The sequence below is a fragment of the Falco cherrug genome, chromosome 1 (genome assembly GCF_023634085.1).
Source record: "Falco cherrug isolate bFalChe1 chromosome 1, bFalChe1.pri, whole genome shotgun sequence".
In the NCBI taxonomy this organism is placed as follows: domain Eukaryota; kingdom Metazoa; phylum Chordata; class Aves; order Falconiformes; family Falconidae; genus Falco; species Falco cherrug.
The window spans coordinates 39868413-39881565 of NC_073697.1; the positions used below are offsets into that span (position 1 = coordinate 39868413).

The 13153-nt window shown below is 44.2% G+C and overlaps 1 protein-coding gene across 1 annotated transcript in view; it reads right to left on the reverse strand.

Moving 5' to 3' along the window:
- SFXN5 (sideroflexin 5) overlaps positions 1-13153 on the reverse strand; it is a 107106-nt gene that overhangs the window by 21707 nt on the left and 72246 nt on the right. Inside the window, exon 12 of the mRNA XM_055697932.1 lies at positions 3955-4072. Within this exon, the coding sequence (XP_055553907.1) occupies positions 3955-4072 (118 nt within the window). The remainder of the gene's footprint in view (positions 1-3954; positions 4073-13153) is intronic.

Below are 13153 nucleotides of genomic sequence, written 5' to 3' on the forward strand. Positions count from 1 at the left end.
ATCTTCAAAACCATAACATCTAGAAACAAGCTGGAATTCTGGAGCACCGTTGCAGACATCAAAGTGGATTCCATCTGTACAAAATCAAGGAAGGTATAAGGCCTTTGCTAGACTAAACACTGACCCAAGAGAAGATTGGGATGCATCATCCTTTCCAGCACATGAAGGCTGTTCAGCTCCAGAATTTTCATTTCCCTGATGCTGGTGTTTCTGTATGCAACCAGAGCTGAATCCTGATTTCTCTTAGTTTATTTTAAAACAGGTGTAACTCTGAAGCAGCGATAGCTGATGTGATAAGGTGGCTGCGTTTATCTAGCACTTTGATTAAATCTACTGGAAGGCTTCAATTCTGCTTGAAAACTAATTGTAAGTTTGAGCCCCTTTAGAAGAGTGGATCAAAGGCGACCAGTCAAGCTCCCATGCTAAAACAAGCACTTAATAACACATCAGCTTCTATGTTTGCTCTCTGACTAAAGAAAAAGGACTGTGAATGTGTGATTAAGGGCAGAATTTGGCTCATTTACAATTTCTGAAAGGGTTGCTGCTCAGACCATAATCATATTTTTGGAACAGAACGCGCCTATTACATCTTGTTGTTAATAATTTACTCCCTGGGTAGTGCTCATTAAAACAGCATCATCTTACTGATGTTATGTTCATAGCTGCTTCACCTACTGCAGTTCTGAGAAAAAGCAAATACACACATGCATACATAATACACATGCATATACAGAGAGAGGTCAGTGTTCAAACACTCAAAAGTCTATTAACTTAGTTATCTGACAAGTTCGTGGACCAGTGATGAGTGACCAAGAAAGTCACGTGTTCTGAAAAGTGCTCTTTGCAAGGAAACTCAGATTTGCCACCCAAGGCTGTGAAGAAATGGCTCTGGAAAGATTGCTTCAGATAAGTCACTTGCTCTGCTCACTTGAACATCCCCACAGCCACCACCAGTGAGATTCTGCAGAATGGGAGGAAAGCCCTTTACACACACACTCACACACACTTAAAATGGACACAAGCATAACTAGAAGACTGATCAGCCCAGGCTGCTATGGAGAATCTGATCCCTTAGCATTAACAGATGTGAGAGCCAGCTGTGCACACGGAGCTAACTCCAGTTGAGCAGAGCTGAGATCCCAGTAGGTAATGAGCTATACCACCAGCTGTAATGGTTTCTTTTCATTGACATGAAGTGTGGGCAGAGAGCACGTCATTCTGTTTGATCTACTAATCAGCGCTGATTCATGTTTACACTGCAGATAACATTTAATCTGCTTTTAGAAGGTCATTTTCAAGTGATGCTGTATGGTTTCAGTATTGCCCGATGCCTGCAATTTGAATATCCTTTGAAGGAAGCCAGACCTTAATTTTCCTTGTGAGCTAGAATTCATTCAGCTGTTAGCATCAGCACAATTTTTCATGCTGTAATATCAGATACTATACATTATAAATTATCTGCCACCCATAAAGCTAAAATATAAAGGGCAAACAGACATTGTGAGCTTCATTTTTAGATATACTAAGGCAATGAATAATTATTTTTGTAGAGCCCTAAGTGATGCTTGCCTCAGAATGCCTGAATGCCTCAGATTCTGGTACCAAAACTTTAGTTCCCACTGACCTTAGACACTATTTCAGAGAAGCCCATGCTAAGCGATGCCTACAGAAAAAACTGGAAAGGTATGAAATACTAAATTTCAAAACAGTTTTAGGGTGAGTTTCCTGTCTATGCTGAAAGAATGGTTTGGTTTGGCCAATACTATTAAACGTGTGTGGCATCAGTAGGAAGGGAGAAGATACACGATGCCTACTGCGTAAGGTTTGAGATGACACAAAGTCTGGGAAAGTGGTAAGTAATTAAGAGTCCAAGCCACTGATACAGAGACCTCTGGATCACATAGCCATCTGCAGAAAAGAAGTCAATGTGTGTCTGTCGTGGTTTGGTCACACAGTATTACCTCTGGGCACAAAGAGTGTGCGTACCGATGGCATGGGGCACCGTTTTGGGGGAACAATGGCAAGGTCACCTTTGGGGTGAATGAGGTTGCTGGCACCTCCTGTGGTCTTGCTTCCCTGATTATCTAGAGAGGAGACCTCCCAGGAAAGGCCATGGCTACCTTCTGGTGGGTGAAGCTCCTTTCCCTGGAAATCAGAGCAGAAGGAATGCTCCATGACCAAGTCTCCTACCAACAGGAACTTTGGATATACTCCGGGCATCTACCTTGAACAGATGCGAGACCTGGAAATGCTCCTCAGCCTTTCATAACCAAAACCTCTGAGCAGAACTTGGGATCACAGCAAAAAACTGATGGACAGGGAGCGAAGGTTGAGCTCATGCCAAAATGACTAACATGCTCTGTGGATGTATGAATTCAAGTAGAAGCAGGCAAATCACACTGCTCCTGCAACTTGTACTTGTGCAACTTCTTACTGGAATACTGTGTCTGGTTCTTATGGAAGTGCTCCAAAAAGGATGTTGACTAATTAGAAAAAGTTTAAGGAAGAGCCATATGAATCATTAAAGCTTCACAAAACACGTCTTTTAGCAAAAGACTCCAAGATTGAGATATATTCCGTTTCTTAAAAAGAAGATTAAGGGGACAGTTTTGTCTCAGCCTGTAAACAGATAGAAGGACAACAGGAAATTTGTAACATGTTTTTCAGTCTAGCAGACAAGTGTACAGCAAGATTCCCTGGCTAGAAGTTGTGGATAAACCCATCCAGACCGAAAAAATTTAACTAACCAGTAGAGACCATGATACCAATTTCTGATTGACTGTTCCAGTTGACACAAAAAGAACTCCAGCAAAGTCCTTTGATCTGTTTAATAGAGGTTTTATCACTTCATAATAGCAAACCTCCCTGAAAATGTACAAATTTACAATCTGCAGATCTATAAGCTCCAAACACCGAATGGTCCAAATTAATGACTTACAAATAAATACACCTTAGCTATTTGTTCAACTAACATAGGTGCGAGTGATTTCATTAGTCATTCTGCCTGTTTCCTTGGCTAGTTTTCCTCCGTTCATCCCCAGGCTGTGTCTGCCCAAAGCCAGACTAGAAGATGAAAAGGCAGAACTCCTTCAAAGAAGCTCCTGGGAAGTATATCCACATCAAACATATATCCCAGGCCCTTTTTTTAATGGACAAAGACTTGTTTTTGCTATGTTAAGATGAAGGAAACACCACTGTCATGGGAGAGGGTGACCTGAACCATGCTCTCCCTGGTGCAGCTCAGCTGTCACTAAGCTCACGTCCCCGGACAAGAAAGGACAAACCCAGCTGGAGTCTCAGAGCAGAAGTCATCAGTCAGAAACACCAACATCTCTTGACTTGTGATCTGACCAGACCTGACCTGGGTATCACTGAAGAGGGACAGGATACCCCCTGTGCTAGCTGAGATGCTCCTCTGGCGATGAAGGAGGCAGAACATTATCCTCACAGTTGTTTTTTTTTTTAAAAAAGCCTTATTCCAACCTGGTTGTCCACCTGATTCCTGGTGTTTTGATTGCTGAACATCCTTCACATGGGAGAGGCCTGGAGCAGGCCACTGCTACAGGAGAACAATGGAGTGATGGAAGGGAGGAGGATGACATGTGACCATCCCTTGCCTGTAAAAGGTGCATTTGCTGGGGGGAACAAAAGTTCCTCTGTTCAGTTCTTCCTCTGTTTGCTTGGAAGGTACATGTCACCAAATGACCTGCACACTGGTTAAAAGCCCAGCAAAACTGTGTGATACTAAGCTGCGCTAGCATGTACCAACAGGAGGGACTAACACGACCATCACCTGCCCAGTCAATCTGCCCTTGTTCAAGGCAGCAAAAAACTTCATCCAAAAATGGAAGGGGCTCCATAGGAATGAGACTATCATCCAGGAACGCAAAACAAGCAGTGGTATTGGTACGCCCCTCTGAGATACGCCAGTGCAGTGACCAGACGTGTACTGACCTCGGACATCTGCGGGAAGAGACTGATGGCCAAGGGGAGGGCCAGGCCAAAGGCAGCGAGGCACACAAGGCTTTGGACTGGGAGAATCATCCGGGGCCGGGACCTCAGGAGCGATGTTCTGGAAAGAAAAGGTTTTGTTAGAGCATTTCATAGACAGGCGTGCCATCATCAGAATGGACACCGGTGTTCACCCAGACCCATTGATCTCCCTCTCCCTAACTGGACTAGGTTCCTTCTTAGCAGATCATCAACAAGTTCACCCACAAAAGATCCCGAGTCCTGCACACTGTGCTTTTGCATCTGCTGGGATTACACAGCCCATGCCAACCTAAGTGCTTACTTCTAATTTAAAATGGGATCACTTCACAGGCTTCCCCCATTTCAAACCATCTTACAGCAGAGTAAACAGTGCATGAGGTGATCTGGCTGCACGCATGTGTCACCTGCATAAAGGCTTTGGAGATGACATGGAGTGAGCAGAAGGAAATTAGGTTCTTGAGAGAGACTGTGAACTTTATCAGCCTCAGCAGCAGCGATAATGGGGTAATAAAGGGGTAATAAAGTAGTAAACTTGACGATACCTTAATTTGTTAAAAATCAAACATCTACAGGTGGGTGATACGGATGTTTTAACACTTGCTGTCCCCAGGGGATATTTATGAGTTTCAGACTTGTTAACAGCAAACACTTTAAGATACCTGCAAGGTCAGGTTCCGATACTGACCGGTTAAATGACCCTTCTGATACAATTAACACCGACTGACAGGGACAATATTTAGTCAGTAGAAGGTTTTGTTAAATATATTCCAGGATACAGGACCTCAGAAATTTTACAAATGGTAAGGGGAAAAATGTAAATCTCAAGGGGTTTGTTCTGCAGCTATTTACACCAAAATGGCACCTGTCATTCAACTCTTTTCTACCAATCTGAAACAATGGGGAATATAAACCAGCAACTTGCTAGTGAGCTTTTTTGAATATTCAGTGTATATTAGCAATGTAGAGAGCAGATTTGCTGCTGGGTCATCAGCTATTTGCCTTAGTCCCAACACACATCTCTTCTCTGTCCATCCCAATCTTGAGAACGCTGATGCCTCACAGTCTCTGGCCATCAAATGCTGGCAAAGATCTGCTAGTTAATGCCTTTCCACTGTGGTGATAACATGGGAGCTTTCTTTGGGTCTAGGAAGGTACAATCAGATTACACTAAGTGCTAAACATCACTGGGGTTTAAAAAAGCATTCCTAATTCAGTGTGCACCGCTCACAAGGTGCCCACCAAAACCAAGCCAAGCAACCTTCCCACACCAGGGCATGCTGCTAGCCTGCTTTGGCACAGGCACATGTGATTTTGCAGGCATGTCTCCCAGTGCAGCCCGTGCCTGCAGCCAATGCAAGATAACAGATTACCTCAACCCCCCATCGGCTCCATGTTTGCTGCAGGCTACAAACACGCACCTGATGAATTATAACGGAGCAGCTGATGTGTGGGAACTTGTTACCCTGCTGTACGCTGTCTGTGTGTCTGAACATTCAGACTCTTCACCCTTTGCTAGCAATGCTTGCTGAAAGCTGTCTTCATCTTGAGAAGGTTTGGGTGAAGTGGGGAAGGAAAACAAGATTCAGAGACTTAACTCCTCCAGTACCTCAGCTCCTCACTAATAAGCTATTGAGATGGAGCTGATCCTATCAATTTGTGCTGTGAAATCCAAGCTTCTGTTCTCCAATATTTAGCTACTTTGTTTTGCATAGAGCACGATCTAACCTAAAAGACTCCTGCAGCAATCCACAAGGATTTTGTCTGAGTCAAGAAAGCAGGTCACCTTGCTCCACGCTCTTTAACAAACACAATGTTCAAGAATTGCCATCAATAAGCTGTGATAACTAGTCCCTGGGATGCAGAAGGGCAACTCCTGGAGCGGATTTGTTCTCCTGCTTAAGCTGGCATGACCCACGAGAACCCTTGCTGAGCAAACCATATGACCAGCATCCTTCAAGACTCCTGGAGTACAGTTTAGAATCAAGACATCACTGCTTACACCACCCCTGATATCTTAATTTGGAAGCTGCACCCTCTTTAATTACTGCCCTGTTGGGGACCTTATAATCACCCAAGTAAAAACTCAACCAATTTAAAATGATCCCCAGTACAGCCCCCAGGTGTGATTTCCAGGAGTGCTTCAGACTCAGGCCAGTTCAAATTACAATGGCTAACCTCCTAATTAAGAAGAGTTATGGCTTGATTTAAAAAGTAGAGTGGATTAATTAACACATGTAGTGTAATGTCTTAATTGGGATTCAGATTCTAAAATTTGTGTGGTTCAGAATAAATGACTCATAATTAGTCAAGTGGTCCACTTTTCTTCTATCCCTAGGATCTTTGCTCTCGACACAGATCTCAGAAGAATATTAAGTTAAATATTGCATGCTGCATTTTGTTAGCTGTCAACTGCAATCAAAACCCTTCTTTTCACCCATTAGCCCCCCATTGGAAGTGAATGATTAGATGTTTCCAAAGGGTTTAACTGCAGAGTATTATAGCAGATGATAAATAAATAATATTAATAACCATTTGTTGAAGAGTGAATTAGTTTACAACACTGTCCTGTGTCCTCTGCCAAAGGGGTTTGATCAGGGATGCCTGAACATTTAGATCCCCCTGACAGCCCAACTTTGTCACTGGCATCTTCTGAAGCAGACTGCTACATTCACAAGAGCAAATATCATCTTGCCCTACCAGTAATTCTGCAGAAGTCTATGGTCATATGAGAACAGTAGTTTTACAGACTGTCACCATGTACTGGCCAGGCTCTGGTGAACTACACCTTGGTGCTCAGATTAGACAACACAGGACTGAAAAGTTTGCGCCAAGAGAAGTTCTCATTGGAAATCCACTTTTTTTAATAAAATTTTTTAGAAATAGGAAGACAATAATATGTATATTTTATTGTTCCCAATTTTAGAAGCCCAAGTTTTGGCACCAATGGTCTGCCTCACTAATATAAGTAAGTGATCCATGTTTATACATCGACCTTTGGATGCCAAAGAACGTGCATTTTTTCAGTACTTCCCTCCTCCTCTCTCTTTTTCCTTTTTTTTTTTTTTTCCCAAAGATTTTTTTTCTTTACCTCCTTTCAAAAACCCCTAATGCCTACTCTTGCTGCAATTTGCCTTCATAAAATTTGCCTACCAGGTATTCAAAAGGCAGCAACACACTGGGGAGCTTCTGGCTTCCTGATCCTAGGTAGCGGTTACTGTTAACGGATATACCGAAAACAGCTAGACCTTAGGATAACTTTTCAATATGCATGAGCGTGCACGTACGTAGGTATATACACACACGCATACTTGTACAGACAGTACATCTGCTCCACAGAGACAGTGTGTTGTAGATCTTGTAAATACACCTTCATTCAACTTTCATCACATTGTTCATTAGTGGTTTAAATTTTGCATAATTTGGCAGCTGCCGCTGGCGTTTTTCAAGAGGTACTGTAATTTATTCCATATGGAAGTCAGTTGCTGTACTAAAAAGGAGTTATCAGGTTCAGTGAACCAGAGCTGTATTTGTCTAGAAGGAGGTGTCAGATGCTAAACTAAATATGACAGGAGTTAACCAAAGTCTCCCAGCTGACAGATTCTGTGGGGTTTCTGTAGTGTTTGGTATAAACAGGTTCAAAGCTAATATATACATCGCAAGACGCCGAGGATGATGGCAGGGTAAGAAAAGCGCTGGAGGCTGAAGCTGGGGGTATCCCGAGGCCTCCCAGGCTCCACAGAGCAGCCCCCGATGTGCAAACAAACTTTGAGGTGGTTGTCCTACCCCAGATCCCGGTTCTGCTGAGAACCTCCCACAGCCAGCACCATACCAAGTCTCTGCTTCAGAGAACCCGTCAGGTCTCTCTGCTGTTCTGCAGAGGGTGTTTCTCACTCCTTCGGGGTCATTTGGGGAATCCTGAGCTCTTCTAGTGACCAGTAACTCTGTCTGCTGTCCTCTCCAGCCAGGCCACCGCTGTCCTCACCAAGGAGCATCTCCTCCTCTTGGCTGTAGCCCCAGTGCCCCCTTCAGAGGACACACCAGATGCAAAGCAAATGAGGCTGGGGGATTTTTTGTGCTTGATTGACATAATTAAAGGAGCAGTTTCAATGTTTACTCTGGAAACAGCCACAGCAGTTTAAGGTGTCACTGCTGGCAGCTGTTTAGTTTAAACAAACTTCAGCAAGGGTTTAGCTGGACGGAGAGACTTTGCACTTCAGAGGAGGAAGAGTTCCTGTAGGAAACATTCTGCACACACTGTCAGAAGGCAATTATCTCCAGCAAAAGGCCCTGAGCATGAGGTCCAAGAGGGCCTTCTACCTCACACGCATTTCTACAGTGAAAAACATGGTTTAAGCTGATGAAAATGTCCATCCAGCACCACAAAACCATGGGCTGAGCACTGGCTATTCGTCAAAAGAATGCATTTTTCACTGTTAGACTGACTTAGCTAAGCCAGAGCAGCTCTGTAATGTTGATCCAGCCTGGGAGTATCCTAATTTTATGAGCCTTACAGGAAAACAGCGCTGACAACTGCTATGCAAGGTTGCCGACATGCTGTGGCAGCTCTGCCATAAGATCAGGATGATGTGGAGATGAAGAAAGAGTAGAAACGCTCCTCTTACAGCCACAACTATTCGGCTGCCCACTCCTCTCTCAGCTCTTGCCTATTGCTGACAGTTCCAGCTTTCTCCTCCACAAACGCTGCATGGTCAGCTCTAGGGCTTCCTCTTGTCTAGCCTGACATACATGAGCTCTTGAAGCCCAACCTCAGACTTCTGCTGCACTTCAGACCCTCTGAGGTTCCTTGCACTGTGAGGCAGAGAAGCCGGAGGATAAGGAGATAAGAAGAGCTTACGTTCTTTAATCTCCACTGCCAGCTGTCAGTTCAAAGCGTCCACAGCAGACACTGCTGGTGGACTGACCTTGTCCACCACTTCTCCAGACCACATGAACCAAGTACGACTGGATTTGGGCTCTCCCACCACAGGGCTCAGCCTACAGGGGAACCTGAGTTTGCGCTTACACACAGACCTGGACAGTTACACATAGACCAGCTGCATGATGGGCTTCAACTCTGCAAGGAGTCAGAAGCTGGACAAAGACCACTGGAGAAGTCTTGGATGATGGTTGGGAGTAACCTGCACCATTTCCCAAATTTCATCATAACTACTAGACAAAAGGATTCACAGAAGCATCTGAATAACGGGAAATGCCTGGGGGAGGAGAAGTCCAGCTTCATGCAGTGGTTGCAGTTGTCCCCACATCTCTGTGACATGGAGGTACTAACAGAGTTTCCATTGCCTGCTCCACAGTCAGCTACATCCCAAAGATGAATCTTCGTCTCATAGACAATGCAAAACCAATATTTTTCCGTATTAAAGTTGCCAATACAGATATTATTTATAAAACTTAAATGAGAATACATCTGCACAAAATAACTAACACCGTGTTCCCCGCATGGCATATGTAGTCTCAAAATAAACATTGATTCTATATGTTAGCTGCTTAAACAGAGCGTCCAAGCAGCAGGAAATGCATGAAACATGGGGAAAGAATGGCGCGCTGCGGAGCTCAGCAGTGGGAGGTAACATTGAATTACTTGGAGAGCAGAGAAGGCGGCCCTGGGAGTTAAAATACACAGCAGGCAAAGAGATGAGAGAAGCCAAGAGAGCTGAAAAAAATGGCACAAGAGACGAGAGAGGCAGCTGGGGGAGTTAAAACATGCAGATGGAGAGATGGCTGAGAGAGAGGAAAGACCTGGATCCAAGTGGAAAGACGACGACCAGGAACTGGCCACTTAAAATAAACTTTTTGAATACAGAGACAAAAAAGAGGGGGAGACTTTTCCATGAATCTGAAAACCGCTGCTGCGAGCACATAGCTTGCTCCTGGGTGATACAGCTCCCACCCAACTGCAGCACTGTCACCTGTTTCCACCCGGACTTAAACACAAGGCAGGAGAATCGCTCTCCTCCCTCGCCACAACCCCAAATGCAAATGACTTAGTAGAGGATCCAGATTGTGACTTTTGATTCCAGATCTCCAGCCTCCAAATAATAAGCCATCACTCTCATCTTTCTCATTTATAGACACTGTAAGGATTTCCATAAATAAATTGATAATGCACGCCTTGATATGACTCCCATTAAAAATGCCCTAGTCTAATTAAAATTCTACTAAATTTAAAAAGTTAAACTCTTTACCAAATGCTCCAAGTTTTTTTCCAAAATGAGGTTTCACCTCTGACTGTGTCCTGTGAGTCAACACGTGGACTGCAAATCCCTTGGCTATGGAAAGGGATGCTCACCATGTCAGGTGGACACTTCCATGTCCTACAGCGACACCACCACCTCTAGCTGCGTGGCCAAACCCGCACCCCACTCCCTATCCCTGCTGTTTCTCACTCACAGGCTTCCAGGAATCCAAAGACATTTGATGGAAAATGAAACAGTAGGCACAAAGCTCTAAGGAGAATTTAGGCAGGCAAAAGCAGTGCCCACATATTTTTATATCTACAGAGTTTCATTTGGGGGTGGTAGGAAGAAAGTATTATCTCACAACCCCAAATTAAGCCCTCCTGTTAGTTAAAATGACGACTTTTACAAGACAATCTCCTGTATGTCCACATTTGTTTGACAGATAGAATTAGTTTCAGTAAGTCTTGCAGAGAGCACAGATGCATTTAGTAAAACTCATATCAATACAAGAAATTATGGTATCTCCAAGTACAAAGCAAATTTTACTGTTCATTTTGCTTAAGCTAGTGGATGTTTAGCAAGACCCATGATGGTCCTCAGCATTTGCTGTTGCAGACAATAATTTAGAGGTCAGTTTTTAGAAAACTTTGAATTTTTCATAGAATCACAGCACGGTTTGGGTTGGAAGGGACCTTAAAGCCCATCCAGTCCCAATCCCCTGCCACCAGACCAGGTTGCTCCAAGCCCCATCCAGCCTGGCCTTGGACACTGCCAGGGATGGGGCATCCACAGCTGCTCTGGGCAGCCTGTGCCAGCGCCTCGCCACCCTCACAGGGAAGAATTTCTTCTTAATATCTAACATAAATCTACCCTCTTTCAGTTTAAAACTGTTACCCCTCATCCTATCACTACAGGCCCCATTAAAAAGCCCCTCTTCGTCTTTCTTATCAACCCATATATAGTGCAATACAAGTATTTTTGCACATAAAGATTTTTGTCTTTTCATGTTAATAACCAGAATAGCAAAGATCCTCTGAATTACAGCAATAAAATAGTTTGTCCTCTGGGGTGATCCTTCTTGGATGAGCTAATCACTAATGCATGGCTAGACTGGAACCAGGGCCTGTGTGAAGCCAGCAGTAACACACGCAGCCACTTCAGTGCAAAGCCTCAGCGCAGCAAAAAGGCAAAAAGAAAGAGCTCTGTAGTAAGAACATCACAAATTGGTGGCATTTCTGAAGTGTCTGGCATGTGGACAGATGAAAACAGAAGTCCTTTAGACTGACAACAGCAAAGCAGCTTTGATGGGATTATAAAGGCTAGAATCACGCGTCTGAATTTGAAGCAGGGAAGCTGCCAAGATGCTGGGGTACAAAGATAAGTGACACTCCCTGTTCTTACATGTGACTTTGAGCAAGCCAAAGTAAGGTACTCCAGAGTAAGGTACTCAAGAGTAAGGCATGGTCACTCCTGAGCACCTCCCCATGCAGACCCTGCAGGGAGATCATGGGCTGGGGGACTGTGCAGGTGACACAGGGTCTTAGAGCAGGAAAGAGGCTGGAGAGCTTTTGTCAGGGAGGAGCATGAAGTGAAAATCAAATGCTCTGCACAAAATTAGGGGGACTGGAATCTACCCCTTGTCCTTGTGTGTCTCCAGCAGCCATCTCCAAAGAGTAGCTTTGCAGAAAATATTACTAAGACTGTGACCTGCCACAGGGAACCACCACAGTACCTTTGAAAAAGAGAGGAAAACAGTCTATATTGGCCAAAAAGGGCTGACAGACCTTACTTTATAGTTCCCAAAACAGAATCTGTTGCCCTGTTTCTTCCCACACTCAGCCCGTCGGAAGAAAAGATCTTGGTGATAGCCTCTAGGTGCTGCAGGGGTACCAGACTGTATCTACATTTTTAAATTTAGATCTTAAAAACCAGTCCCCAAATTTACAGAAAGAGCCCTGACCCTTCCCTTAAGGAAAGAAAATTGCCCAGAGGTGTTTCTATAAGGGTAAACAAGCCAACCAAAGTTATGGGTCAATCCCTAATCGTACTAATTGCTATTTACTTTGTCAATTGAGTGCTTTAGAGCAGCCATTATCAACAGATTTGTTTAAAGAGTGCTTCCAGCCTGGCTGTCTGGACAAAGGTAGCAAGCCCTTTTAGCATCCCCATCTTTCAATGCACTAATCAGTCTCCAGAGGTTGGCAAGGTTGATCCCCACCCCACGGATCATTCGCACCGAATGAGCTGCTGATGGGAGCCCTAAGGAGCCACTGACACCCAACAGGTCCAAACTAGCTCACAGCATCTCTGGGCAGAAAAAGCAGAGGTGTTGGAAAGGGAGGTGGGAGAACGGCCAAGGGACGGGGCATTTTGGGGTTTTTTTGCTATTAAGAACTCTGATAGGAGGTAAGTGGACATGAAATAACCCTGCCTTTTCCCACCCACTCTCCTAGCACTGAAGCTCTGGAGACCTCTACCAGGAGAGATTCTGACTTAAACAGTGATGGAAAGCAAATTTCTGCAGAACGTGTGAAGCATATATTCTTCTGGGGAAGTCCAAGCCACAGGATGTTATTGAAAGAGAGTACAAGTGAGTTCAAACAGGGCATAAGCAAATCCAACAGTGGCCGAGGTGCATGATCAGCAAGTCCCTACCCTCCCTGTAGCTGGCTGAGCATGAACCAAGACTTTTAGTCTGACCCCACGTGGCAGCTTGAGTATTTGTTAAGTGGAGGACTGAAAACTTATGGACACTTTTCCACTGAATTCAGAGTTTTGGCTCACAGTGACCCTACAGAATAGGGTTCTTTAAGCTGCTGGGGTCTCAGAAAAATGACTTAAAATAACCACATCAATATAACACTTCAACAGGCTACAACAATGGTCAAAAATGATGGAACACAAAAATTTTAATAAGCAAAAATGTCTTTGATGGACCAATGCTAAGAAATATCAATGAATAA